The 22,998-nt window shown below is 34.7% G+C and overlaps 1 protein-coding gene across 2 annotated transcripts in view; it reads left to right on the top strand.

The window, feature by feature from the left end:
- The first annotated feature begins 731 nt into the window (after positions 1–731).
- grm2b (glutamate receptor, metabotropic 2b) overlaps positions 732–22,998 on the top strand; it is a 34,199-nt gene continuing 11,932 nt past the window's right edge. Inside the window, exons 1-3 of one of the 2 annotated variants that reach the window (XM_051123012.1) lie at positions 732–1,160; positions 1,225–1,379; positions 12,592–13,164. In XM_051123012.1, the coding sequence (XP_050978969.1) occupies positions 12,697–13,164 (468 nt within the window). In that variant the 5' untranslated portion in view covers positions 732–1,160; positions 1,225–1,379; positions 12,592–12,696. The remainder of the gene's footprint in view (positions 1,161–1,224; positions 1,380–12,591; positions 13,165–22,998) is intronic. The other variant, XM_051123013.1, reaches the window with a different exon arrangement.

Here is a 22,998-nt window from a genome sequence, read left to right as displayed (position 1 = left end):
GCACGACAGGGAAACTTTTAGGGGTGGGGCCAAACTTGTTACCAACGGCCACGACGCGGTGATAAACGCACTTTGTGCGGTTTTTTTCCTTATATTTGTAATCTTTTTAGTATGTTTCAGACGAATAGAGTTACGTAGAGTTACGTAGCGACATTTCTAAATATTAAAACATGCTGCGTGCTCACAGCGTGCGGTACATCTAGAGGGCAAGCAGAATACCAATCACAATCTGCCTCAGTGCTTACCTCATTAAATATTCATGAGCTATGTCGCAGAAACCCTAACCGCCTGTTTATGAGGGGAAAAGATGAAATGTCAGTAAACAGCTATTTTAATAATATTTATGCATTTAATTTTTGACAGAAAACTACAGAAAACTTAAAACAGAGTGGATTTACGCGACGACGTTAATATACCTAATATATTTTGTCTGTAAGTTACGTGACAGACTGAAAAGGACGGAATATCTGACCATTAATTCAGTCAGGATTTGCAAATGTAGAAAACATCCGAAAACTCTAGAAACTAGGCTACTTAAGGTAAAGTATGAACAATGTACAAGACATAGCAAGATAATGTTTTCCCATTACTAAAACTGTTCATGGATAAACAATTTCAAGCGTGAAAACCGTTTGTGACTCCACCTATCTTAGCAGATAGCAGCCAGATATGAGAGAGAGAGAGAGAGAGAGAGAGAGAGAGAGAGAGAGAGAGAGAGAGAGAGAGGTACACGAAGGGGGCGCAGGGGTAGCTGTTCCACCCGAACCTCACGAATGCATGAAGCTCGAACCTTGAACACCAACAACCATTATTTGAAATTAAAAGATCAAATCGTAACAGAGGGACCCAGCATTTGTTACTGAGGCGCTATTTAATATACCCAGGCAATATTGCTTAATAACAAGCTCTCAAGTTTCAGTAAGAAACACTGGAAAGTCGTGACTGGGAGAACCGAACCGTGGATCCGTGGAGATTTAGTTTGAGTTTATTAAACCTCTCACGATGGCAGGTGTGTGGACTGAATTCTTGCGCTCTCACAAAACCCCGAGACTGAGAAAGCACCGAACTGGCCATTAAGTGGACTTAGGTGGGCTGAAGAAGGTGTTTGTGGCTCTAATGAGAACGCATTCATCATTTCGAGTGAATTCCACTGTGCACAGGTAAGATCTTCCTCCTCCTCCTCCTCTTCGTCACCTCCCGCGCTTCATCAGATCTTTGTTTCAGCACCAAGGACAGATCCAAGCACATCAAACACCTGCACCTGTGGGGACATCATGAATGGGAACTGATTTCTCACCAACCCCAAAGCGAAATCAACTTTGCATCCCTGAAACAAGTTGCACGAGGTGTTGAATTCCTGCCAAATCAATTCTTCACAGGTAAGCAGGCATGCATTTTTATTTACGCTCCACGGTATGCATGCATTTGCGCACACTTTGGTTAATTTTAAAATCATTTGCATGTCAGACTGGTTGTGTTTACCACCACGGGGGAAGTACTTATTATATTAGGGAACGATTTATTACATGCAACAATAATCAGCGCAAGTCAAAGTGCCGGAGAATTGCCTTATCGCGCGTCTGCACGGATGCTTTGGCATTTCTTGAGCGCTAACCTGTCGTGCGATAGAATACAAACAGGACAGGCTTGCGTTTGAATGTCAATGAGATGTTGCTCCTTTGTTGACTATAAATGCATTTGATATTAGAGCACAATCTGACACGCTCAACTCTCTGATCAACTTACGTTGTCGGTATGCATTATGCAAACATCATATTTTAGGTTTGCAACTGATTTTTTTTCTTCTCTTTGACATATTTTGGCTGTAATATCGCATATTTACTACTAAAATAATCGTTTATTTCTATCTGTCGAAATTTCTGACAGATGTGGACATGTGAAAGTTGAAACCATCCACTAGAAACATTTTCATGTGTTTCAAACGTGTTTGATTTCTGCAATGAAACGCATTAATGTCAAGCAAATATTTAAACTGTTTATAAAAACCAACTTAATAACAACAGCAAAATCAATTGCAATGACGCAATTGCAGTTTTATAAATTCCTCAACCCAATTTAGGTTCTGTTGACACCAGATCAAGCCAGAGATAGAGATAAATAACACTGAGACTTCATCAATAGCACAACCCTTGCCTTTTAACACTTTTTTTAGTCTGTGAAATGGTATTTACTGCTGAAGAGGAAGAAACTTCTTGCAAACTTAACACCCTTGTTCTGTGCATCCGCTGACACTTTGAAATCTGAATAGTGTAAAGCCTCCATAGCAACCCGTAGAGCAAAGCTGATTGGACGTGCTGTGATAAACATCTCATAGTTAATTTGCTCCGTGTCTGTGAACGCTTTGGCAGCCTAACCGAGCCATTCAACTAGTTTGGCTGAGCTCCAGAAGTTATCAATGAAACCAAAGTGGGTTCTATAAAAAGAAAACAAGAATTTAATTGTATGTGAGTGTGTGTGGGAAAAACATTATAGGTGTATATGATTATATAACATTATAGAATGTAATATTTTTATATTGATATGTGTTACCAGTATTTGAAACTTATCAGCAGTAAAGCTGATGGTGAGCCCAGACTGGTAAAATCCCATCTGGTCTCTCAGTATACACATAAATGCTGCCAAGACTACAGAATCAAGGGAACTAATTCTCAAAAGCTCTAAATTACAGCATTATTATGTGTCTCCCTTGGTTACTTGGGCATTTATCTATGGATTTTAATGGCCAAAATAACCTGGGGTTAGAGACTGGATTCATGTGGTGCACTTCTCAATCAGATTACACCGAAAAAACACAATGAAATTAAGCCCATTAATCATAATTATCACACCACAACCTGACAGAAAAGGTTTATTCTACCATCAGATGTGAACATTAATTTAATTAATTTTATTACGTGTCATTAAGAAAAATGTATGTTCTTGAGAGGATTTATACGCTGATGTGATCATTAGTTTTATTATGTTAAACTAAGTTGATATCATCATAAGATTTGAGCTGTGAATCAAATTTGTTGGAACATGGCTTTTTGAAACCTTTGGTATATCCATAAGCTGCTTAATTTAACTATTTAAATTTAATCAAAGTTAGCATTATTTGTTTTCCGGTCATTTTGACCTGGAAACGATTTCCTTTTTTTGTATAAAAATGTATAAAAATGCTAGTTGTTGTTTGTAATTTACATATTTTATTTATAATTTTACTTATTAGTGCTTTAAAAGTAAAAAAGTGTACCGCTCCAGTGCCAGTTTTGTACCTTTTGTAACCGAGAGTGTAAAATTGATATAGATATCATATTGATACCCCATACATTTTCATAAAACAACTCTGCAATGCAACCATTATTTACAATCTAAAAAATGATTAAATACAACCCAGCACTGGGTAAAATATGGACAAACTCAGCAGCTGGGTTAAATGTTTATCCCTACCTTCTGGGTAGTTTTATTTAACTCAACTATTCTTAAAAAATAACTATATGGCTGGCTTAAAATCTTAAAAATAGGCTGTAAATTAAAAATCAAGCATATAATTACTAGCGGCATCAGCAATAATCAAAAGGTGAACATTTATTAATAAGAAATTTTAAAAAATGTTTATTATTTAATTTTTATCTATTCAGCTTATTAATAAACATTCATTTATTGAACATATTAATAAATGTTTATTTTCAACCTATTTTGGGTTCATTTTAAGCAAGAAATGTAGTGATTATTAGGTAATAGTTGAGGTAAATAAAACATTTAAGTAAACCGCTGGGTCAAAACAATCCAGTCACTGAGTTTATCCATATTGTACCCAGTACTGGGTTCCATTTTTTTAGAGTATACCCAAATCTTTAAATTTTTCATACAATAAATGAAAAAGTAATAAATAAAGTATTATTATTATTATTAGAAAATATTTAAAATAAAATATAGAAAATATTTGTAAAACAATACTGTATTTTTAAAATATATAAAATGTTACAAATAAATTATTATTATTAGATATTATTAGATCCCAAAACAGCCTGAATCACAGCTTAATGTAGGCTAAATTTAGAGCCCTGTTACCATTCTGGCATAGCATCTGTGCTTGTTGTTTAATTTTATATTTGTTGTCTTTCTAAAAAATGACAAAATCACACAAATCAGGGTAAACTATTCAGATACACTCCAAATAAGAGGGGTGCCAAGGTTGGAAACATCACTAAAAATATAGAATAGAAAACTGATATATAAAAAAAAATCAGCTTGACATCCTGAGATTAAGACTTACTGGCTTTGCTCACACAGGGTAACAACTTCCCAAAATATGTCTTTTTTTTTTCTCAATCCTCCTTGTCAAAATTGACCAGCCTCTTATTCTTCAGTCTTTCTTCTTTTGACATATTTGGGCTGTAATATTGCATATTTAGTACCGAAATAATGGTTTATTTCAATCTGTCTAATTTTCTGACAAATGTGGAAGTTGACACCATAAACCATAAACATTTTCAGGCTTTTCAGACTTGTTGATGCATTTTATTAAGATGCTTATATGTTAGATTTCTGCAATGAAATGCATTTATGTCAAGCAAATAATGTTCAATAAAATACACTGGCAAATATCACAAAGGGTAACAACTTGCCAAAAAATATAATTTTTCTACTTTTTGGGGATTTGACTTATAAACTTGCTATGCTTTATTATTACAGAATATTGGATTCCGTCTTTTTTCTTTTGACATAAATTTCTTGTTATGCTATATTATTACCGAATACTGGATTCATAGTCTTTATAGTCTTTTCATGAACTTATTTTCTTTCAATTATTAGAGGTTATGTATTTCTTTATGGAACTGATTTATTGATCTGAGCTTATGCACATACATTTTTTAGTTAAAAACTTAAAAACTGAGGTGCGTAAATGTAGATCAATGACGTATCAGTTCCAAAAAGAAATACAAAACTGTGCTAACTGCATAAAAGCATGAAAAAATGCTGGGTTAAAAACAGGGTAAATTAAGGACAAAACCATCAACTGGGTTGTTTTGACTCAGCAGTTGGGTTAAATGTTTAACCCAACCTTCTGGTTAGTTTTATTTAAATCAGCTATAAAATAAATACAAATATTACTATATGGCTGGTTTAAAATGAACCCAAAATAGGTTGAAAATTAAAAATCAGACACATGATTCTTGGAGACATGGAATTTTTGAGGTATCAAAAATGTAAACATTTATTAATTTAAAAATGTTTATTATTTATTTACTATTTATTAAATTTATTAACAAATGTTTGTTTATTGAACATATTAATAAATGTTAATTTCCAACCTATTTGGGTTCATTTAAAGCAAGAAATATTATATATTTTTTAAGCAATAGCTGAGTTAAACAAACCTACCCAGAAGGCTGGATTAAACCCAGCGTTTTTTAGTGTAAAAAGATTGAATCCAATATTTGGTGATAATGTGAGCTTTACGAGCAATTTTTAACAGGCGGGTCATTTTAGGAACAACAAAACAGGTAAAGGATTTTCAACACAGCATAAGAGTTAAAACAAATCATTTTGATCACTTGTCATTTTGCTCATGCTTTCCTTCCTTTGCGATTTATGGTGCACTGATTGCAGCGCTGTGCCCCTGGAGCAACCTTGGTTGAAGTGCCTTATTCAAAAGCAGAGTAATGATGGCTCCTCTCAGTATCTCTTCAGTTAACAGTTTTCCCCTAAGTGTCAAACCCGAAATGTTGACATTAAAACCTAGAAAATGCTTTGACATTTCGCGTCTGGGGACACTGTGTGGCCTTAAACTTGTGTTAATGTTTATTATTCAAGTGAGACCGCTATTGTTTTGCTAATGTACTGATGTCCAGACCTCAGTTCATTACCATGGACCGCTTCATTACCTTGACACTCTTCTCTTGTCCAGCGAACAGAGGGTGCCCGTTGTTTCCATCTGTTCCAGAGAAGAGGGAAAAGCCATGATTAGTTTTTAATGTCATTTAAATGCTTTTTGCGCTTTTGGTCAACTGCTGTTGGTGAAATTTAGAAACCTGCGAACTATAATTATAAGCCGTAATGTTTTGTTTGGGGACTGAGAGACACCAGCACCTATTTAATAGCTAAAGAGCACACCTACACTTTTAGGAAAAAAGTACAAAGCCCTAAATGGTTTATACTAGTACATTAAATGTTTTGTACCTTTTGTACCTGAAAGTGTAAAATTGAAATATCAGATTGATACCCCTTGACTTTTCATAAAACAACTTTGCGACGCAACCATTATTTACACTTTAAAAAATGTGACAAACCCAGGGAATGGGTCAAATGTTTAGTCTGGCTTAAAATGAACCCCAAATAGGCTGTAAATTAAAAGTCAGACATATAATTACTAGAGGCATTAGCAATAATCAGAAAGTGAACATTTATAAGCCATTTAAAGAAATGTTTATTATTTCATTTTTATTTATTCAACTTAGTAATAAATGTTAATTTATTGAACATATTAATAATGTTCATTTCCAACCTATTTTGGGTTAATTTTAAGCAAGATATATATATATATATAATAAAAATACCCTGAAGGTTTGTTTATAGTTTACCCAGCGCTGGGTTCCTTTTAACCCAGAATTGTGTACCTTGTCCCAAAATTTATTGTATGAAAAAAGCATGATTTCTCTTTCATTTCGAAAAAAAATGTCAATAATAACTACAAACCAACATTTTGTCCCAAACCTAAGTCAAAGCATAATGTAGGCTAAATTTGGAGTTTACTTAATATTTTTGTCTTCGTAGAAAATAACAAAATCACACAAATCAGGGTAAACTACTTAGGTACACTCCAAATAAGTCTTGTGCAAAGATTGGAAACATCACTAAAAATATAGAATAGGAAATTAAATTACATTTTAAAAACAAAAACATAATATTTAGCTTGACATCCTGGGATTGGATAAAACTTCTGAAGGTTACGAATCTTTTAATTTACCTTTTGTTTAAAATGTATATGCAAAAAAAAAAAAACAATAATAATAAAATAAAATAAATAAATAAGAATATATTTTTTTTTAAATTTAGCTTGACATCCTTAGATTGACAATCAAAAATGCAACACTTCTGAAGGTTAAGAATCTTTTAATTTACCTTGTTTAAAATTTATTTAAAAAAAAAAAAAAAATATATATATATATATAAAATCAGCTTGATATCCTGAGATTGACAATCAAACTTCTGAAGGTTAAGAATCTTTTAATTTACATTTTGTTTAAAATATATTTGCAATAATAATAATAATAATAATAATAATAAAATATATAAATAAAATGCAAACATTACAAAAAAAAAGCAGCTTGACATCCGTAGATTGACAGTCAAAAATGCAAAACTTCTGAAGGTTAAGAATATTTTAATTTACCTTTTGTTTAAAATGTTAAAAAAATAAATAAATAAATAATAGTAATAATAAATAAATCATTTTTTAATCAGCTTGACATCCTGAGATTGACAATCAAAAATGTAAAACTTCTGAAGATTAAGAATCTTTCAATAAAAATAAATTAAAATAAAATTTAAAAAAGTAATAATTATTTTGATCCAGTCTCATATTTTCTTGTATAAACAATTTTTGCCAATTTTATTAGGGGCCAAGCACCAGAGGTGCGGTGGCACCTATTGTATCCGTTGGCGTTATTATTATTCCGCTTCTTCTTCTTCTTCTTCTTCTTCTTCTTCTTCTTCCGCCGCAAGTCTATGGCAGCCCATAGAACCGCTTGCGGGAAAGTTGTATAATTTTGCACACTGATAGAGGACAGTCCCAACATTAACCATAGCAAGTTTGGAGTCTCTAACTCAAACTCTCTAGCGCCACCACCTGTCCAAACTTTCAATAATTTCATGCTAATAACTTTTGAACCGTAAGGCACAGAATCAAAATTCTTTTTTCCTCTGAATCCTTGGCTCATGCCGAGTCGAATGAAGTCCAAAATTCAAAAATTGTAAGGTTTAGTTTTTTTTCTATAAATTTTTATTTGTAAAACCTACTTTTTCGAACTCGTCCTAGACGGTTTGTCTGATTTTCACCAAAATTGGCTCAGATCATCTTCAGACCATGCTGGCAAAAAGTTATGGAATTCAAGTTGATTAGTCAAAACGTTTTCGAATGACGCGCGAATAAATTCTACGAAAAGCACGCAAAAATGGTTGTAAGGCTATATCTCCGCAACGGTTTGTCATATTGAGGCCAAACTTGGTGTGTTTTATAACAAGCATGACCTGAGATTACCTGCAGTGTTTCAGCACAGTGCCACCTAGTGGTCAGGAGATATGAAAAATGGGTCTTTTTGCTTATAACTTCTGAATAGTTGGGCCAAAAATCATGAAACCAGTCTCTTTAGATTCGGTGAATCATGCCGAGTCGAACCATATCCAATTTTCCCATGTCAGCCATTTTGGGTGTCGGCCATTTTTAATTTAGCTTTAAAATGCTGTATCTTGAGAACGGATTAGCGTATCGTTTCGACATTAATTACAAAAATGTTCGGCACCATGCCCGGAATGTACATAAAAATTTTGGGGCCAGCGCCACCTTGTGGTCAAAAGTTATAACGAAATTTCAAAAAATGCTAATAACTTTTGCGTACATTAGCCTATTGAAATGAAACTGATTTTGATAGATTCCTTCGGTCATGCTGAGAACACCGATACCAATTTTGCCAATTTTGGCTGAACTTCCTGTCCGCCATTTTGATTCATGTTGAAAACCTACTTTTTCGAACTCCTCCTAGACCGTTAGTCCAATTTTCACCAAATTTGACTCAGATCATCTTCAGACCATGCTGACCAAAAGTTATGGATTTCGTGTCGATACACGAAACCGTTTTCATTTAGCGCATCAACGAATTTACTGGAAAGATGCCAAATTGCATCCGAGTCTGTATCTCTGCAAAGCTTTGACATATTGACACCAAATTTTATATGTGCTATTGTCACCACACTCTGACCAAGCCACATCAATTTGGTAACAGTGCCACCTATGGGTCAGAAGTAATATGCCCTTCACTAAACATTAATAATGAAATTTACAAAAATGCTAATAACTTCTGTTTACATTAGCCTATTGGAATGAAACTGATGCCAATAGATTCCTTGGGCCAAGTCGAGAACATTGATACCCATTATGCCGAAATTGGCCAAACTTCCTGTCCGCCATTTTGATTAATGTACAAAACCTACTTTTTCGAACTCCTCCCAGACTGTTAGTCCGATCTTCACCAAATTTGACTCAGATCATCTTCAGACTATGCTGGCAAAAAGTTATGAATTTCGTGTCGATATACGAAACCGTTCTCGTTTAGCGCATCAACAAATTTGCTGGAAAGATGCCAAACTACATCTGAGGCTGTATCTCTGCAAAGCTTTGACATAATGACGGCAAACTTTGTGTGTGTCATTGTCATTTCACACAGAACACGTCACATCAATTTGAAAACAGCACCACCTGTTGGTCAAAAGTGATAAGCCATTAAATTTTATTACGATTGGTTGTATTTATGATTTTTCAGCCATTTCAACTGATATTATCCTAAAATGGCTTAAGTTACTCACTGTTGTAGTCGGTCTGCTGCTCCTTGCCGTGCTTAACTCCTCATTCTGCCTCTTTTGTGCTTGGCCCCGCAATTGCTGCTTGCAGCTATATTTTTATTTATTTTTTATTTTTTTGACACACTTAGGAGAATTGAGATCAATTTTAAAATGAATTACCTTAATTGACTTGTTATAATCCCTCGATTTAATCTACCTATGATAACAGATCTTGTATTAATTAGAATACATGTATACATCTTGATCACACTGCATCCACCACCCCAACCCACCCACTTTTTTCTTGTTTCCATGGTAACAGAACTTAAGTAAGAGAAACCTAATAAACAAGATGTTGCCTCATTACGCCAGCAGGAAGGGTACAAGAGGGGAAACACCGGGAACATACATGCTTTATCTTAAATTAAATCTCATAAGGCATTTTTGAAAAGTTAGTGCTGTCCAGAGGCTCCCTCACATTCAAATGATCAAATTCATCATCGTATCTGAAGCAATAAAACAGTCAGTGTTCAGTTTATATGTATGGCCTGTATTATTTATAACTGCTTTGCAATGCAATTTATACTTGTGGTGAGAAGAGGGCAAACTTACTAAGTGACTCAAAAATGATTCACAGTCAAATGGCAAAAAAATGGAAAAGAACATATGTTAGATTTTATAATTAGGTGCTGGCTAAAACAAGCATCAGTATTGCTCATAACCCTTAACCCTAACTAACATTTGGCATGTAACTCATCCTGCACCATATGTGCTACAGACATAAATGATATCTCAAATTTTGTTGTTTGCTGAAGAGAGATCTTCAAAGCAATCTAATTCATTTTTTTTATTTAATGAATGATGAAATGTAACATAAAAACCAAAGACTTGGTTGAATGGTGAATTAGTCATATCTATAGACTAGTAAGCAACCAGTCAGAACTGGACTGTGATAAACCACAAAATACCCCACAGATTGTTTATTATATCATTTTAAAAATGCCTATTTTAAGTGGAAGCAGAAACAAGCTGTTTTTGTGCATGTCTCTTTAAATGCAAATGAGCTGCTGCTCCCCGCCCCCTTTTCCAGAATAGGGCTGTGCGTTTACAGCTCGTACATCAGATACTCTGACAAAAAAACATCTGTTTGGTTTTGATTATCATGTCTGTCGCACTGAAATCATGCGTTTTAATGCCAGTTTAAACTTCTGATATTATTTTTTTCTGAGCACACATCTGAAAGACGTGCACAGAAAGTGGCTGTCACAACTAAGTTTTTTTCATGTCTTATTGCGCTTAAACTGCCAAAAGTCAAAAAGTCGTTAAAAGTTGAAGTCAAAACTTTACATACACCTTGCAGAATCTGCAAAATGTTAATTATTTTACCAAAATTAGAGGGATCATACAAAATGCATGTTATTTTTTAATTAGTACTGACCTGAATAAGATATTTCACATAAAAGATATTTACATATAGTCCACAAGAGAAAATAATAGTTAATAATAACTAGTAATATTAATATGTGAATTTTAAAAAAAATGATCCTGTTCAAAAGTACATGTGCTTTATTCTTTTTGTCGTTTGTTTTATTTTATTATTATTATTATTGTGCAGTGATAGTTGTTCATGAGTCCCTTGTTTTCACACTGAGGACAACTGAGGGACTCATATGCAAATATTACAGAAGGTTCAAATGCTCACTGATGCTCCAGAACAAAACACAATGCATTAAGAGCCGGGGGGTGAAAACTTCTGGAATTTGAAGATCAGGGTAAATTTAACTTATTTTGTCTTCTGGGAAACATGTAAGTATCTTCTGTAGCTTCTGAAGGACAGTACTAAATGAAAAAAAAATTAAATTTAGGCAAAATAAGAAAAATGTACACATCTTCATTCTGTTCAAAAGTTTTCACCCCCAGCTTTTAACACATTGTGTTTCCTCACTGAGCATCAGTGAGCGTTTGAACCTTCTGTAATAGTTGCATATGAGTCCCTCAGTTGTCCTCAGTGTGAAAAGATGAATCTCGAAATCATACAGTCATTGTTGAAAAGGGTTTAAATACACAAAATCCTGAAAAAACAGAATTGTGGGAACTAAAGGATTTTTCTGAAGAATGGCAGAAATTAACTGTTCAGGACAAACAAGGGACTCATGAACAACTATCACTAAACCAAAAAAACAGCTGTGGATCATTCAGGTAACAACACAGTATTAAGAATCAAGTGTATGTGAACTTTTAAACAGGATGATTTTTATAAATTCTATTATTTTTTCTTGTGGACTACGTATATGTAAATGTCTTTTATGTGAAATATCTTATTCACGTCAGTACTAAAAAAATAACATACATTTTGTATGATCCCTCTTATTTTGGTAAAATAATTAACATTTTGCCAATTCTGCAAGGTGTATGTAAACTTTTGACTTCAACTGTATATACCAAACAAAAAGAGAACTACTTCAAACCAGTGCAGAAAATGCTCTTTTAAAAAAATACCATTTGAAAATGTATAATGTAAGTAAAACATAATTTTTGCAGACTAGTAAAGGAGATCTCTAAATAGAGATGAAAGCTCTATCAGTCTGTGTGAAACATAGTTGCGAAAGACTTTCCTATCAGCTGAAATTATTTATCGTTTCATCTTTTCATCCTCTTCCCTCAGGTTGTAATTTTTCGTAACCTAAAAGATGATATCCATCACCTTTGACACCACGAGAAAATTACGTAGTCACTGGGAGTTATTGATGTATCTGAATTAATGAAGCTAGAAAACAGAGCCTCACCTCTAAAATGTTGAGTTCAATCAGGATGAATTACTATCTAGACGTGCCCGCCTCCTCATTGCCACCACAAAACCTTATGCAAATTCAATTTCTTATGTAATATGCATCTCTGTGCATTGTATGCCTCTGTTACCAGATGTATTCATCATACATAAATAACGTTTTGCATTTTCAGTCTTGTTTAGTTTGCATTATGAGCTGTGAAGTCAACAAGTCAATGATATTCATATCTATTTTCCAGGTGCAAAGAAGACACCAAGATGCATCCACGATCGACGGCAAGCTTTGTAAATATCTCAACCGACTAAACCACGCAGGGTAGATATAAGATCTCTTCACCTTCGACATGGCTGGGGTTACGCCCATATTCCTGTTCCTGTTAATTCCTCTGGCCCAGACGAGCCCCAGGTACACCCCACCCCTGGCCGGATCCAAGCGGGAGATCATCATGGATGGCGACCTGGTGATCGGAGGGCTGTTCCCCGTCCACGAGAAGGGCGAAGGGACGGAGGACTGCGGTAAGATCAATGAAGAGCGTGGGATTCAGAGGCTGGAGGCCATGTTGTTGGCGCTGGACGAAATTAATCAGGACAACCGTATCCTGCCCGGCTTGAAGCTGGGAGCCCACATACTGGACACCTGCTCTAAAGACACGTACGCACTAGAGCAGTCGCTGGAGTTCGTGAGGGCGTCTCTCACTAAAGTGCATCAGCCGGGCTTCATCTGTCCAGATGGGTCGAATCCTGTGCCGGACGAATTGCCTCTGGCCATCTCTGGAGTGATTGGAGGATCATATAGTGATGTTTCTATACAGGTAAGGTGGACAGCAGTCTATAAACACTGTGCCTAAAACAAAAAAACATAAAAGACATGTTCATTACTTGAAATAAAATAAACATTAAATGAAATAAAGTAAAATATACTTCTAGGTACCAAGTCAATATTTCTCATTTTTGCTTAGTTTAACTTTAAAGGAATAGTGCGCCCAAAAATGAAAATTCTGTCATTAATTACTCACCCTTAGTCAGTCGTTCCAAACCCATAAGGCCTTAGTTTATCTTCAGAACACAAATTAAGATATTTTTGATGAAATCTGAGAGCTTTCTTGCCCTCCTTAGACAGCAACTAAATGTTCCCAGACCCAGAAACGTAGTAAGGACATCGGTAAAACAGTCAATGTGACATCAGGGGTTCAACTGTAATTTTACGAAGCTATGAGAATAATTTTTGTGCGCAAAGAAAACAAAAACAACTACTTTAATCAACATTTTTCTCCTCCAAGTCACCGTCATCTGCCATTTTTTTGGGTGCGCTATCCCTTTAAGTAGTAAAATAACTACTAAAACTTTATTTCAAAAATACATATACATATTTTGAAAAAAGGAAAAAAAACATTACAACACATTAACATTACTAAAACTTAATTACTTAAATTAAAATAAAAACAAAGTACAAAAATAAAAAAAGTGCTTTAAATCTAATTCTAATGTCTAAATCTAATATTAACAAAAACTGTAATATTATATCCACAGTATTAAAACAATACTGCACTATGCAAAGCCAATCATATTGAAATATCTTTCTAAAAATAATTCTAGATGGTTATTCAGTAGGTTTTTTCGCTCTTTTTTAATAAACCTTAGACCAGCAATAAATATCGACCACCTTCATAATGCATTCAGGTCCATTTTGACCTGGAAGAGATACAAAAAATATAATTAATGCATGATTTTTAATGCATTATGAGGGCTACAGTTTTAATTTGCCATTAAATACTACTGTAGTTTTTGTTAATATTTTTAGTTAGATTTTATTTTTATATTTTCTCATTTCAGTTTAGTTTAGGTTAAAGTTTTAGTGATTTTGCTGTGTGCATAGTCTTTTTTTCAAGCAAAAAAATAGGTAATATCTTGGTGAATAGCTAAAATTATTTTATTTTATTTTATTTTATTTTATTTGGGTTTGGTTTAGTTAATGATTTAGTTTACCTTTTAGGAACTACTTAAATTCCATAGACCTGTGAAGAACGACTAGTCATATTTCACTCCAAAAAAAAAAACAAAAACGAAATTGTATTTTAGAAAATGAATTATATCAGATTAAGACAATGAAGCTTGTTTTATAACCACTGAAGTGTTTTTATATTATATTATCATGAAAGTTAAGCACATTCATCTTTCATAAATTTAAGCACATGCAAAAACAACTACTACTTTTTTTTTTTTAATTGTAAAGTGGTTCTTGGTTCATGAATATAAATAGGTTTATGTATATTAATTGGGTGATGCAACAATCCCTCAGTAGTTAAAAGGCAGGTGAGTGGGCACAAGCAATGGTAGTTTACTGCTTCTGCATATGTTCAGTCCACTACCAAAGCAAACAAAGACTTCTGATTGGTCTTAAAATATGCAACCGGCTGCATTTTTGTTTTTGCAAAGTGGCACGACTCTTACAATATAATTTGAGGCACTGAACTTTGAAAAGTAGTTGCTACGCCCCTGCAAAACATTTTGTTTAATTTATAGTCTGCTCAGACTATCATTAATACAGTTTCTCAACTTCTCAAATGTTTATTTGCATTCTCACACACAGACATGGATATGAAATACGACCAGAATGTGTTATCATAACAGCAAGCAAGCTCTTTTAGTGACATTACACTCAGCTCCTCCCTATCAAAAGAAAGCAACATATATATCCGCCCAAAGCTCTGTGAGCACAATAGCTTCTTCCGTACAGACTGACCTCCTCCTGAGTGAAGCGCCCAGAGACTGTGAATCTACAGCTTGTTAATTACAGTTCTCTGCCTTTAGGCAGTGATTAGCATGAGATGACTGAGTGCTAATTGCCCTATGCTCAAGCTTGATACGGGAGGAATCGTAGCTTAATTGTTACATTAGTTGTGCTGGAATTTACATTGCTAACTGTGGTCTAAACCCAACTTTAGTACTACTAAGAGGGATGCAAAATATTGGGGGTTATATAATATGAAATTACATTTTCTTTGATAAAAGTGTTTTCAATAAAATTGTTCAGTATTATGAGAACATACTGAATGTTTAGAACTTAAAATAACATTCCCAGTCAGAGTTCACCCAGAAGTTAAAATTTGGTCATCATTTACCCACTCTCAAGTTGTTCCAAAAAATGTATGAACTTCTTTCAGCTGTTGAACACACACAAAAAAAATATTCAGAAAAATGTTGGAAACCAAAAAGTTGATGGTAGCCTTTGAATTCCATAGTATGGAAAAATACTATGGAAGTCAGTAGCTACTATCAACTGTTTGGTAAGTAAGAAAGTAAGTAAGAAACTCATACAGGCTTGAAAGTAACTGATGACAGAATTTTCATTTTTAGTTGAACTTATCCCTTGCACTAAAACTAAGATTATTAACAAAAAAAATAAAAATAAAATAAAAATAAAAATAAAAATAAAAAAAAATCTGAAAAAAATGTTGAAAAAAAATATAAATATTACATGAAAACCTCAACTTTAAAAACAAACAAAAATATTGAAGAAATATTGCCTTGGCAACTAATTGAAATAAGTTTCATTAAAATTCTTATAAAAATTCAAAAAATTATTAAGTTTAATTACAATTATTAAAACCAAAAATGAAAAAAAAAAAAAACTAATAAAATAACAAAAGCATGTAAAAGTACTAATACTTAAACCAAAAAAATATAAATGAAAACTTAAAGTATCAAAAGCTAATTAAAAATATGAATAAATACTATAGCAGTATAAAAATAATAGTAGAATAGCACTATTTCCAGTCCAAAAACAGCATTTATTGAAACAATAAGCTGCAAAAATTTGCATATTTTAATGTCAGTCCAGTTAACCCTGATGCTGCAAATACACCAGGGTTGCCAGGTCTGCGACAAAACAAGCAATTGCTAATTAAAACTAGCCCAAAACTAGGCCAGTTGTGTTTTCCACAGTTCCCTTCCATCTAAATTAGTTTTCCAGGGAGATTCCTTTAACCTGCAGTCTTTAAAAGCATTTTTTTCTGAGTAGAAATTATGAAAACTATATATATATATATATGTGTGTGTGTGTGTGTGTGTGTGTGTGTGTGTGTGTGTATATGAAGAGTTCAGATGCAAAACCAGCTAAAAGCCATCAAATACTTTTACTTTAAACTCGCTAAATTCCAGCCTTGGTCCAATCAGAAGTACCAGTATGTACATAGAAACCTATACAAAGTAGCCAGAAAGAAATGCGAATTTTAAAGAAATACGTACGATGGATTTAGAGGCTTTTGCATCTGAACTTTTCATATATATATATATATATATAATATATATATTTCCCCATTTTTGCAGTTTCCTAACCTAACTGCTAATCAAAACTAGCCCAATCAGGTTTTTCCACAGTTCCGTCGCAATAGTTTTCCAGGGAGATTCATTTAACCGTGGATTTAAAAACAACCCACTGCAATGGTGTAAAAATAGCCTAATTCTGCGGTAAAACCGTGGACTTGGCAACCCTTTTTTTTTTTTTTTTTTTGCAATTTGTTACCCCAATTGCTAATCAAAACTAGCCCAAACGTGTTTTCCCCTCCATCAGGCATCCCCTCTGTCAAAACATCTTTCCGGGGAGATTTTTTTAACCCGTGGACTTCAAAAACAGCCCATTGCAACAGTGTAAAAGTAGCCCAATTCCGGGGTAAAACCAAAGACTTGGCAACCCTGAACTATAGTGTATGGGGTCAAAATATACAAAATATTTTTGTCTTTGTAGAAATTCTGAAAACACATAATTGTTTTTTTTTTTTTTTTTTGCAGTTTCTTAAGCCAATTGCTAATCAAAACTAGCCCAGTCATGTTTTTCCACAGCTTTTTCCTCCATCGAAATAGTCGGCCAATTCTGTGGTAAAACAGTGGACCTGGCAACCCTAAACTACACTGATATGGGGTCAAAAAACATTTTCTCTGAGTAGAAATTGCATAAACAATACTATTTTTTTTCTTTTTCATTTTTTCACACTTTTTAAGCCCAAAACTAGCCCAATCGTGTTTTTCCATAGTTTTCCATAGTTTTTTCTGTGTAGAAATTTTTTAAACTATATACATTTTACCCCCGTTTTTTTGAAAAAGCCATTCAATTATGATATTTAAGTCTGGTGCCTCTGAAGTTACAGAACATGCACTTTTAGGACAGCCAGTTCCTGTGACCCCAAAGTAGTTAATCACATGGCAGTTTTGACAAATCATTGTCATAGAAAAACTAGAAAGAAAAAATGTTAATCCTAAGACAAAATAACCTTTTGTCATGGCAACACAAGTACATATTACAAATACTGCAACAAATTATTTATGCACACAATATTGTGCAGAGGAATACACATTTGAGTTTTTCACTCTTGTGGGAAGGATGTCACAGCCAGCGACAGCAATTGAAGGTCTCAGAGCAGCCCTTCCAATAACGCTAGCCAACAGGGCCTTGACAAGGCCTGCCAAAGCCCATGCCACCTGTCCAGCGCTGGGGTGAAAGAGCTTCGAGGGGTCTTCAGGCAGCCTGGAGCTCATTCAGCCCAGTGGTAAATGAGAGACGCTCTTGGCAGGCATCCCATACACAAGCATGACACGACAGAACATGAATATAAAAGAGATAACACACGCGGTAGCACATGTCCTCGCTGGTTTTCTCACACCTGCTTTTCACCCATTGCCATCTGGATTGTGCGACGAAATCAGGGCTTACATATTACCATTCATCGGTTGATGGTACAAAGCTTAATGTGTGTGTGGGTAATGGTGTAAGGAGGCAGAGCTATATCGAGTGCTGGAGTGGGCGGTGGTGATGAGATTGGCAGACTATCCTGCTTATTTTGTGAGTGACAGGTCCCTAGAGAGGGAATAAACAAAATCGTCATGGCTTCGCAACTGACAATGCTCGTCATTCGCGATAGTTTAATTATCTCACCGTTAAATTCGTATTCATCATGCACATTATTATCTCGGAAAATGTGTCCTGTGTTTTGTTTTACTTTTTAGATATTAAACAAATAGCTCATCCAAAATGACATTTTTGTCATTAATCACTTTCATGTTATTCCAAACCAATTTGAACTTTTTTGATGGACCAAAAAAGCAACATTTTTAAAGGATATCTCAGATGTCAAGCTCTAGAATGACAAAAAGCATTATAAAAGAGTCATAAAAGTAGCCCAAACAGCTCCTTCAAAATATATAGTGCAGGAAACTGATCAGGTTCTCACGTTAAAAATCGCTGACTCAGTAATGAACAGCTGAATGGATTGGCAGATCATCAGGGAATAATGACATAAAATTCAGTCACACAAAGCTATCATATGACTTTAGGAATGACTTAAAGGCATTGGTCACCCAAAAATTAAAATTAACTCATGATTTACTCACCCTCAAGTATTTATAGGAGTTATATTAAAAAATGTCCTGGCTCTTCAAAGATTTATAATGGCAGTGAATGGGTGTTGAGATTATGAAGTTCAATAAAGTACATCTATCCATCATAAAAAGTATCCCACATGACTCTGGGGTGTTAATAAATGCCTTCTGAAGTGAATCGATGCATTTGTGTCAGAAAAATATCCAAATTTCAAACTTGAGGAATGACTTCAAGGAATAGTTTACCCAAAAAATTAAATTTACCCCACGATTTAGTCACCCTCAAGCCATCTTAGTTGTATATGACTTTATTTTTTCAGATGAATACAATCGGAGTTATGTTAAAAAATCACCTGACTCTTCCAAGATTTATAATGGCAGTGAATGGGTGTTGAGATTTTGAAGTCAATTAAAGTATGACTCCCTGAGCCGTGTGGAGCACTTTTTTATGACGGATGGATGCACTTTTTTGGGCTTCAAAATCTCAGCACCTATTCACTGCCATTATAAAGATGGGAAGAGCCAGGACATTTTTTAACTTAACTTCAATTGTATTCATATGAAAGTAGATATACAGTCATGTACAAATAGGATGACTTTTTGGGTGAACTATCCCTTTAAATACCACATTAGTGGTATTGAATGATCCAGTGGCCATTTTTGTTAATACGAGATAGTTAAAAAGACAGGTTTAGAAGACATGAAGGTAAATAAATGACTTTTCATTAGTGAACTTACGATCCGATCTGAATGTTTTCATGTCAGATCGCACTAATTAAAAAGGCAGAAAACAGTTTGTTGAGATTTTTGTGTATGTGAGACATTTGGAGAGTTTGGCACATATTGAGTTATGCATTTGATAATGCCAACCAATCAATAGCCACCATGCTCCTTTCATCTCCAGCACATTTTCTCTCCCCCACAAGGTGACAGAATACATTATCATATTTCTCCAGCACAAAATGGGTGTGTGAGTGCAGAATTATAAATAATAAAGACACACATAAAAAATATGTGACAAAATGCTATCCTTTGTGGAATTAGCTGTGTGGAGCAAGTATTGTTAGATGATTTCATGCTTGCAAGTGTTTTAAGGTGAAGCTGTTTGCCAAGAGTCTGTTTGTTAGTGTTTCTGTATTAATAACACACTGTGCTGTCTTCAGAGTAGGTGTGTGCGTTCGTGTCTCAAGGTCACTCATATGGAGATCTCCGCTGTGGTCTGAGACACTGAAAATGTTAATAGGTTGTAACTGCATGTGGTGTTCTTGGGATGCCAAAACAACAGACAAATAACGCTTATAATTAATGCCAGATAAATGCCAAATCATTTGCATTCCCACATAATTAGAGAATTATAATTATAATTATCACTTACCGAAACAAACCAATCTCAGACCACCATGCATATCGTGTTTATTTATTTGTCATGTTTAGTCATTTGCAATTCTCCAGCTCTTACTGTAGAGTGAAGACGCCGCTTGACTGTGTAGCACTCAGTGAAGAAGTGTCCTGGGAAAAAGCAGATGGTGTTGTTATGTTAGCAGGAGGCTGGGAAAGCTTGAAAAGGGGTTTTGCAGTCGCAGAGCATCACTTGACCCTGTTTAGCCTTTCATTTGGGTGTGCGGCTCACATTCAGGACAGGGTCAGATGCTTATTCATTGTTTTACAGCCTCATCTAACCGCTAGAACAGACAAAGCTTTGTTTTTGACCAGCTTTTCACAACCACTTTGAATAAGCTGAGAATTGTTTAGATGAGATTATCCTCAGTTTAATATGTTTTTTTTTTATTTTTTTTTTTTTTTTTTTATTAAGCACAATAAAACATAGATAGACAGCAACATGATGACACAGACTGAGACCAGTCACAGATATATACACATATATACGCAAATGAGACACAGAGGGGGAGAAAACTAAATAAAACAAGGCAAAACAAAGCAAAAAAAAAAAAGAAAATTACAAGAAGATGGGAACAAAGATGAGGAAAAGACAAAAAAACAAGCTGTAAATGTATGGATGTGGTAGTTTACATGGGTACAGAAATAAGTCAAATAATTCGATTTCTGTGTTGTTTAGTAAAAAGATTTAACTATAGACATAACTGTACTAAATATTGAACGGGAAGCAATTCAATATACAATAGTAGTGATATTATAATACAATGTTAAACAGCAATCGGAGCAGTAGATGTTAACCTCAGTATAATGACACAGATCCAGGATGCAGTAACATCAATGACAGATGATATCCTACTTTTTACATGACTGAGCAGATAATTAAGAGGAGCCCTAGTAGAAATATAATAATATAATGAAACCAGTAATGGACACAGAGGTGGAAGCAGTGGGAGCATCGATGATTGTAATAGTAATAGCACACTAGTATAAAATAGACTAATTGGTAGAGTTATTGCTAATTATTGCAAATGATGTCTCCCATCCCCTAAGGTCCAGCAGCCTCCCCATCCCCGCCAGCGAGCACATCCAACACGCCCATCGGCACAGACCCCAACAATGTCCCCACTCCATCCTGTCCCTCCACCTTGTTTATCACCCTGCCAGTGACTAGACCCCACTCCTATGCCAGTGAATGCCATTTTATATAATGGTCCACCACACCATGCACCTCCAGAACAGGGCCCCCCCAGTCTGTGCGTGATCTGATGGGTGACCGCTCATTATTAGTACTGTTTTTATCCACTGAACCCTTTTTATGTTGCAAACTGGCCGTAGTCCTGGTGTTCATCAGTCAGCTCCCCAACCAAAGACACCACATCCAGCATAGTTTCAATTTTGATTTCGTCAAACTCAGTAAGATGGGGCAATGCTGGCAGGAGCAGCAAATGGAGGGGTCAGGTTACCTTAACCAAGATACCGATAGAGCCCGTGCCGCCCAGATGTGCCCGTCAGACCCACCGACAGGGACAAAGCAGCTGCAACACCCTGAAAGCTTATGTGCTATCTAAATTAATACATAACACATATACAACCACTGCCTCCAACCCTGTTGACTATAATAATAATAATAATAATAATAGCAATAACAATAGTAACAACAGAAGTAGTATTAATATTAGTAGTAATATGCCGGATTTAAAAATATCAAAAACAAACAAATTTCATTTTCATCAAAGTCAGTTATCATACAGCTATCATATAAATATAATATCATTGTTTGTATTTGTATATCATGAAATTAGTTTGAGGCATCAATTATAAATCTTGAGGCTTAATTGGGGCATCAGCTCATCAGCTAGTTTTATTCAATATTTAATGGTGAAAACAGAGGGCTGAAAGTTGTATTAAATCTGAGTAGCTGGTTTTGTGTTTTTGTTGTATGTTGTTCTTGAATGATATGTTCCCTTAACAAATGTATCCATTGTGTAACTGAAATTTGGCATTTATTTTTCCAGTTAAGTAATATAGTTTTCTTGGCGATAGCTAGAGACATGAGTAAAGGAACTGGGTGTTTAAAAGCTGGGTTAATTTGAGATGTGTCACCGATAAGGCATAGTACTGGGAGCATTGGGATAATAGTTTTGAAGATTTCTGTTAATTTATTTGTGACATCTGTCCAGAATTGATTAACTGGTGGGCATAACCAAACTGCATGAAGATAGGTGTCTTGTGTATTTAAACTGCAGTTGGTGCATCTGTCAGAATTTTCTAGGCCCATTTTAAACATCTTGTGTTGTGTTCAGTTTAATATGTTAAAACTTAGAATTACATATCAGGAACAACTACATTATGCACTGTTATTTGTATATTTTCTGATGAAGTTGAAATTTGTTTAACTTGCACAGAGGACCTCTATTCTTGTCTTTGCATTGACTTTGTATTAATCTACTCACACAAATAATTAAATTCACATTTGGTGTGAAGCGAATAGCCTATTCTCATTGCGTTATTGCACTAGATTACTCGCGGAATGTTTTTCACTTCACTTGCAGAATAAAATAAGCATGTAATATTTTAAGATATGTCAAGAATTTTTTTAACTTGCGCAAATGACACCATATCGTGGTGTAATCTGCTTGTGCGAATAATTAAATTTGTGTTTGGCGTGAAGCAAATAGCCTATTCTCATCTCATTATCTCTCTAGATTACTCGCAGAATGTTTTTCGTGTCACTCACGGCAGAAAATCATTGCGTAATGCTTTCTCCCATTTTCTGATATAACCGGAAGCGTCAAGAAATTCTTCATCTCGCACAAAAAACACCATAGTCGCACGTTCACGCCAATCACTGCGCCCAATTCGCATTGCCGGTG

This window comes from Labeo rohita, chromosome 11 (assembly GCF_022985175.1).
Source record: "Labeo rohita strain BAU-BD-2019 chromosome 11, IGBB_LRoh.1.0, whole genome shotgun sequence".
Classification (NCBI taxonomy): domain Eukaryota; kingdom Metazoa; phylum Chordata; class Actinopteri; order Cypriniformes; family Cyprinidae; genus Labeo; species Labeo rohita.
Note: the sequence above shows the minus strand (reverse complement) of the source record. Positions and strands in the feature narration are given on the sequence as shown.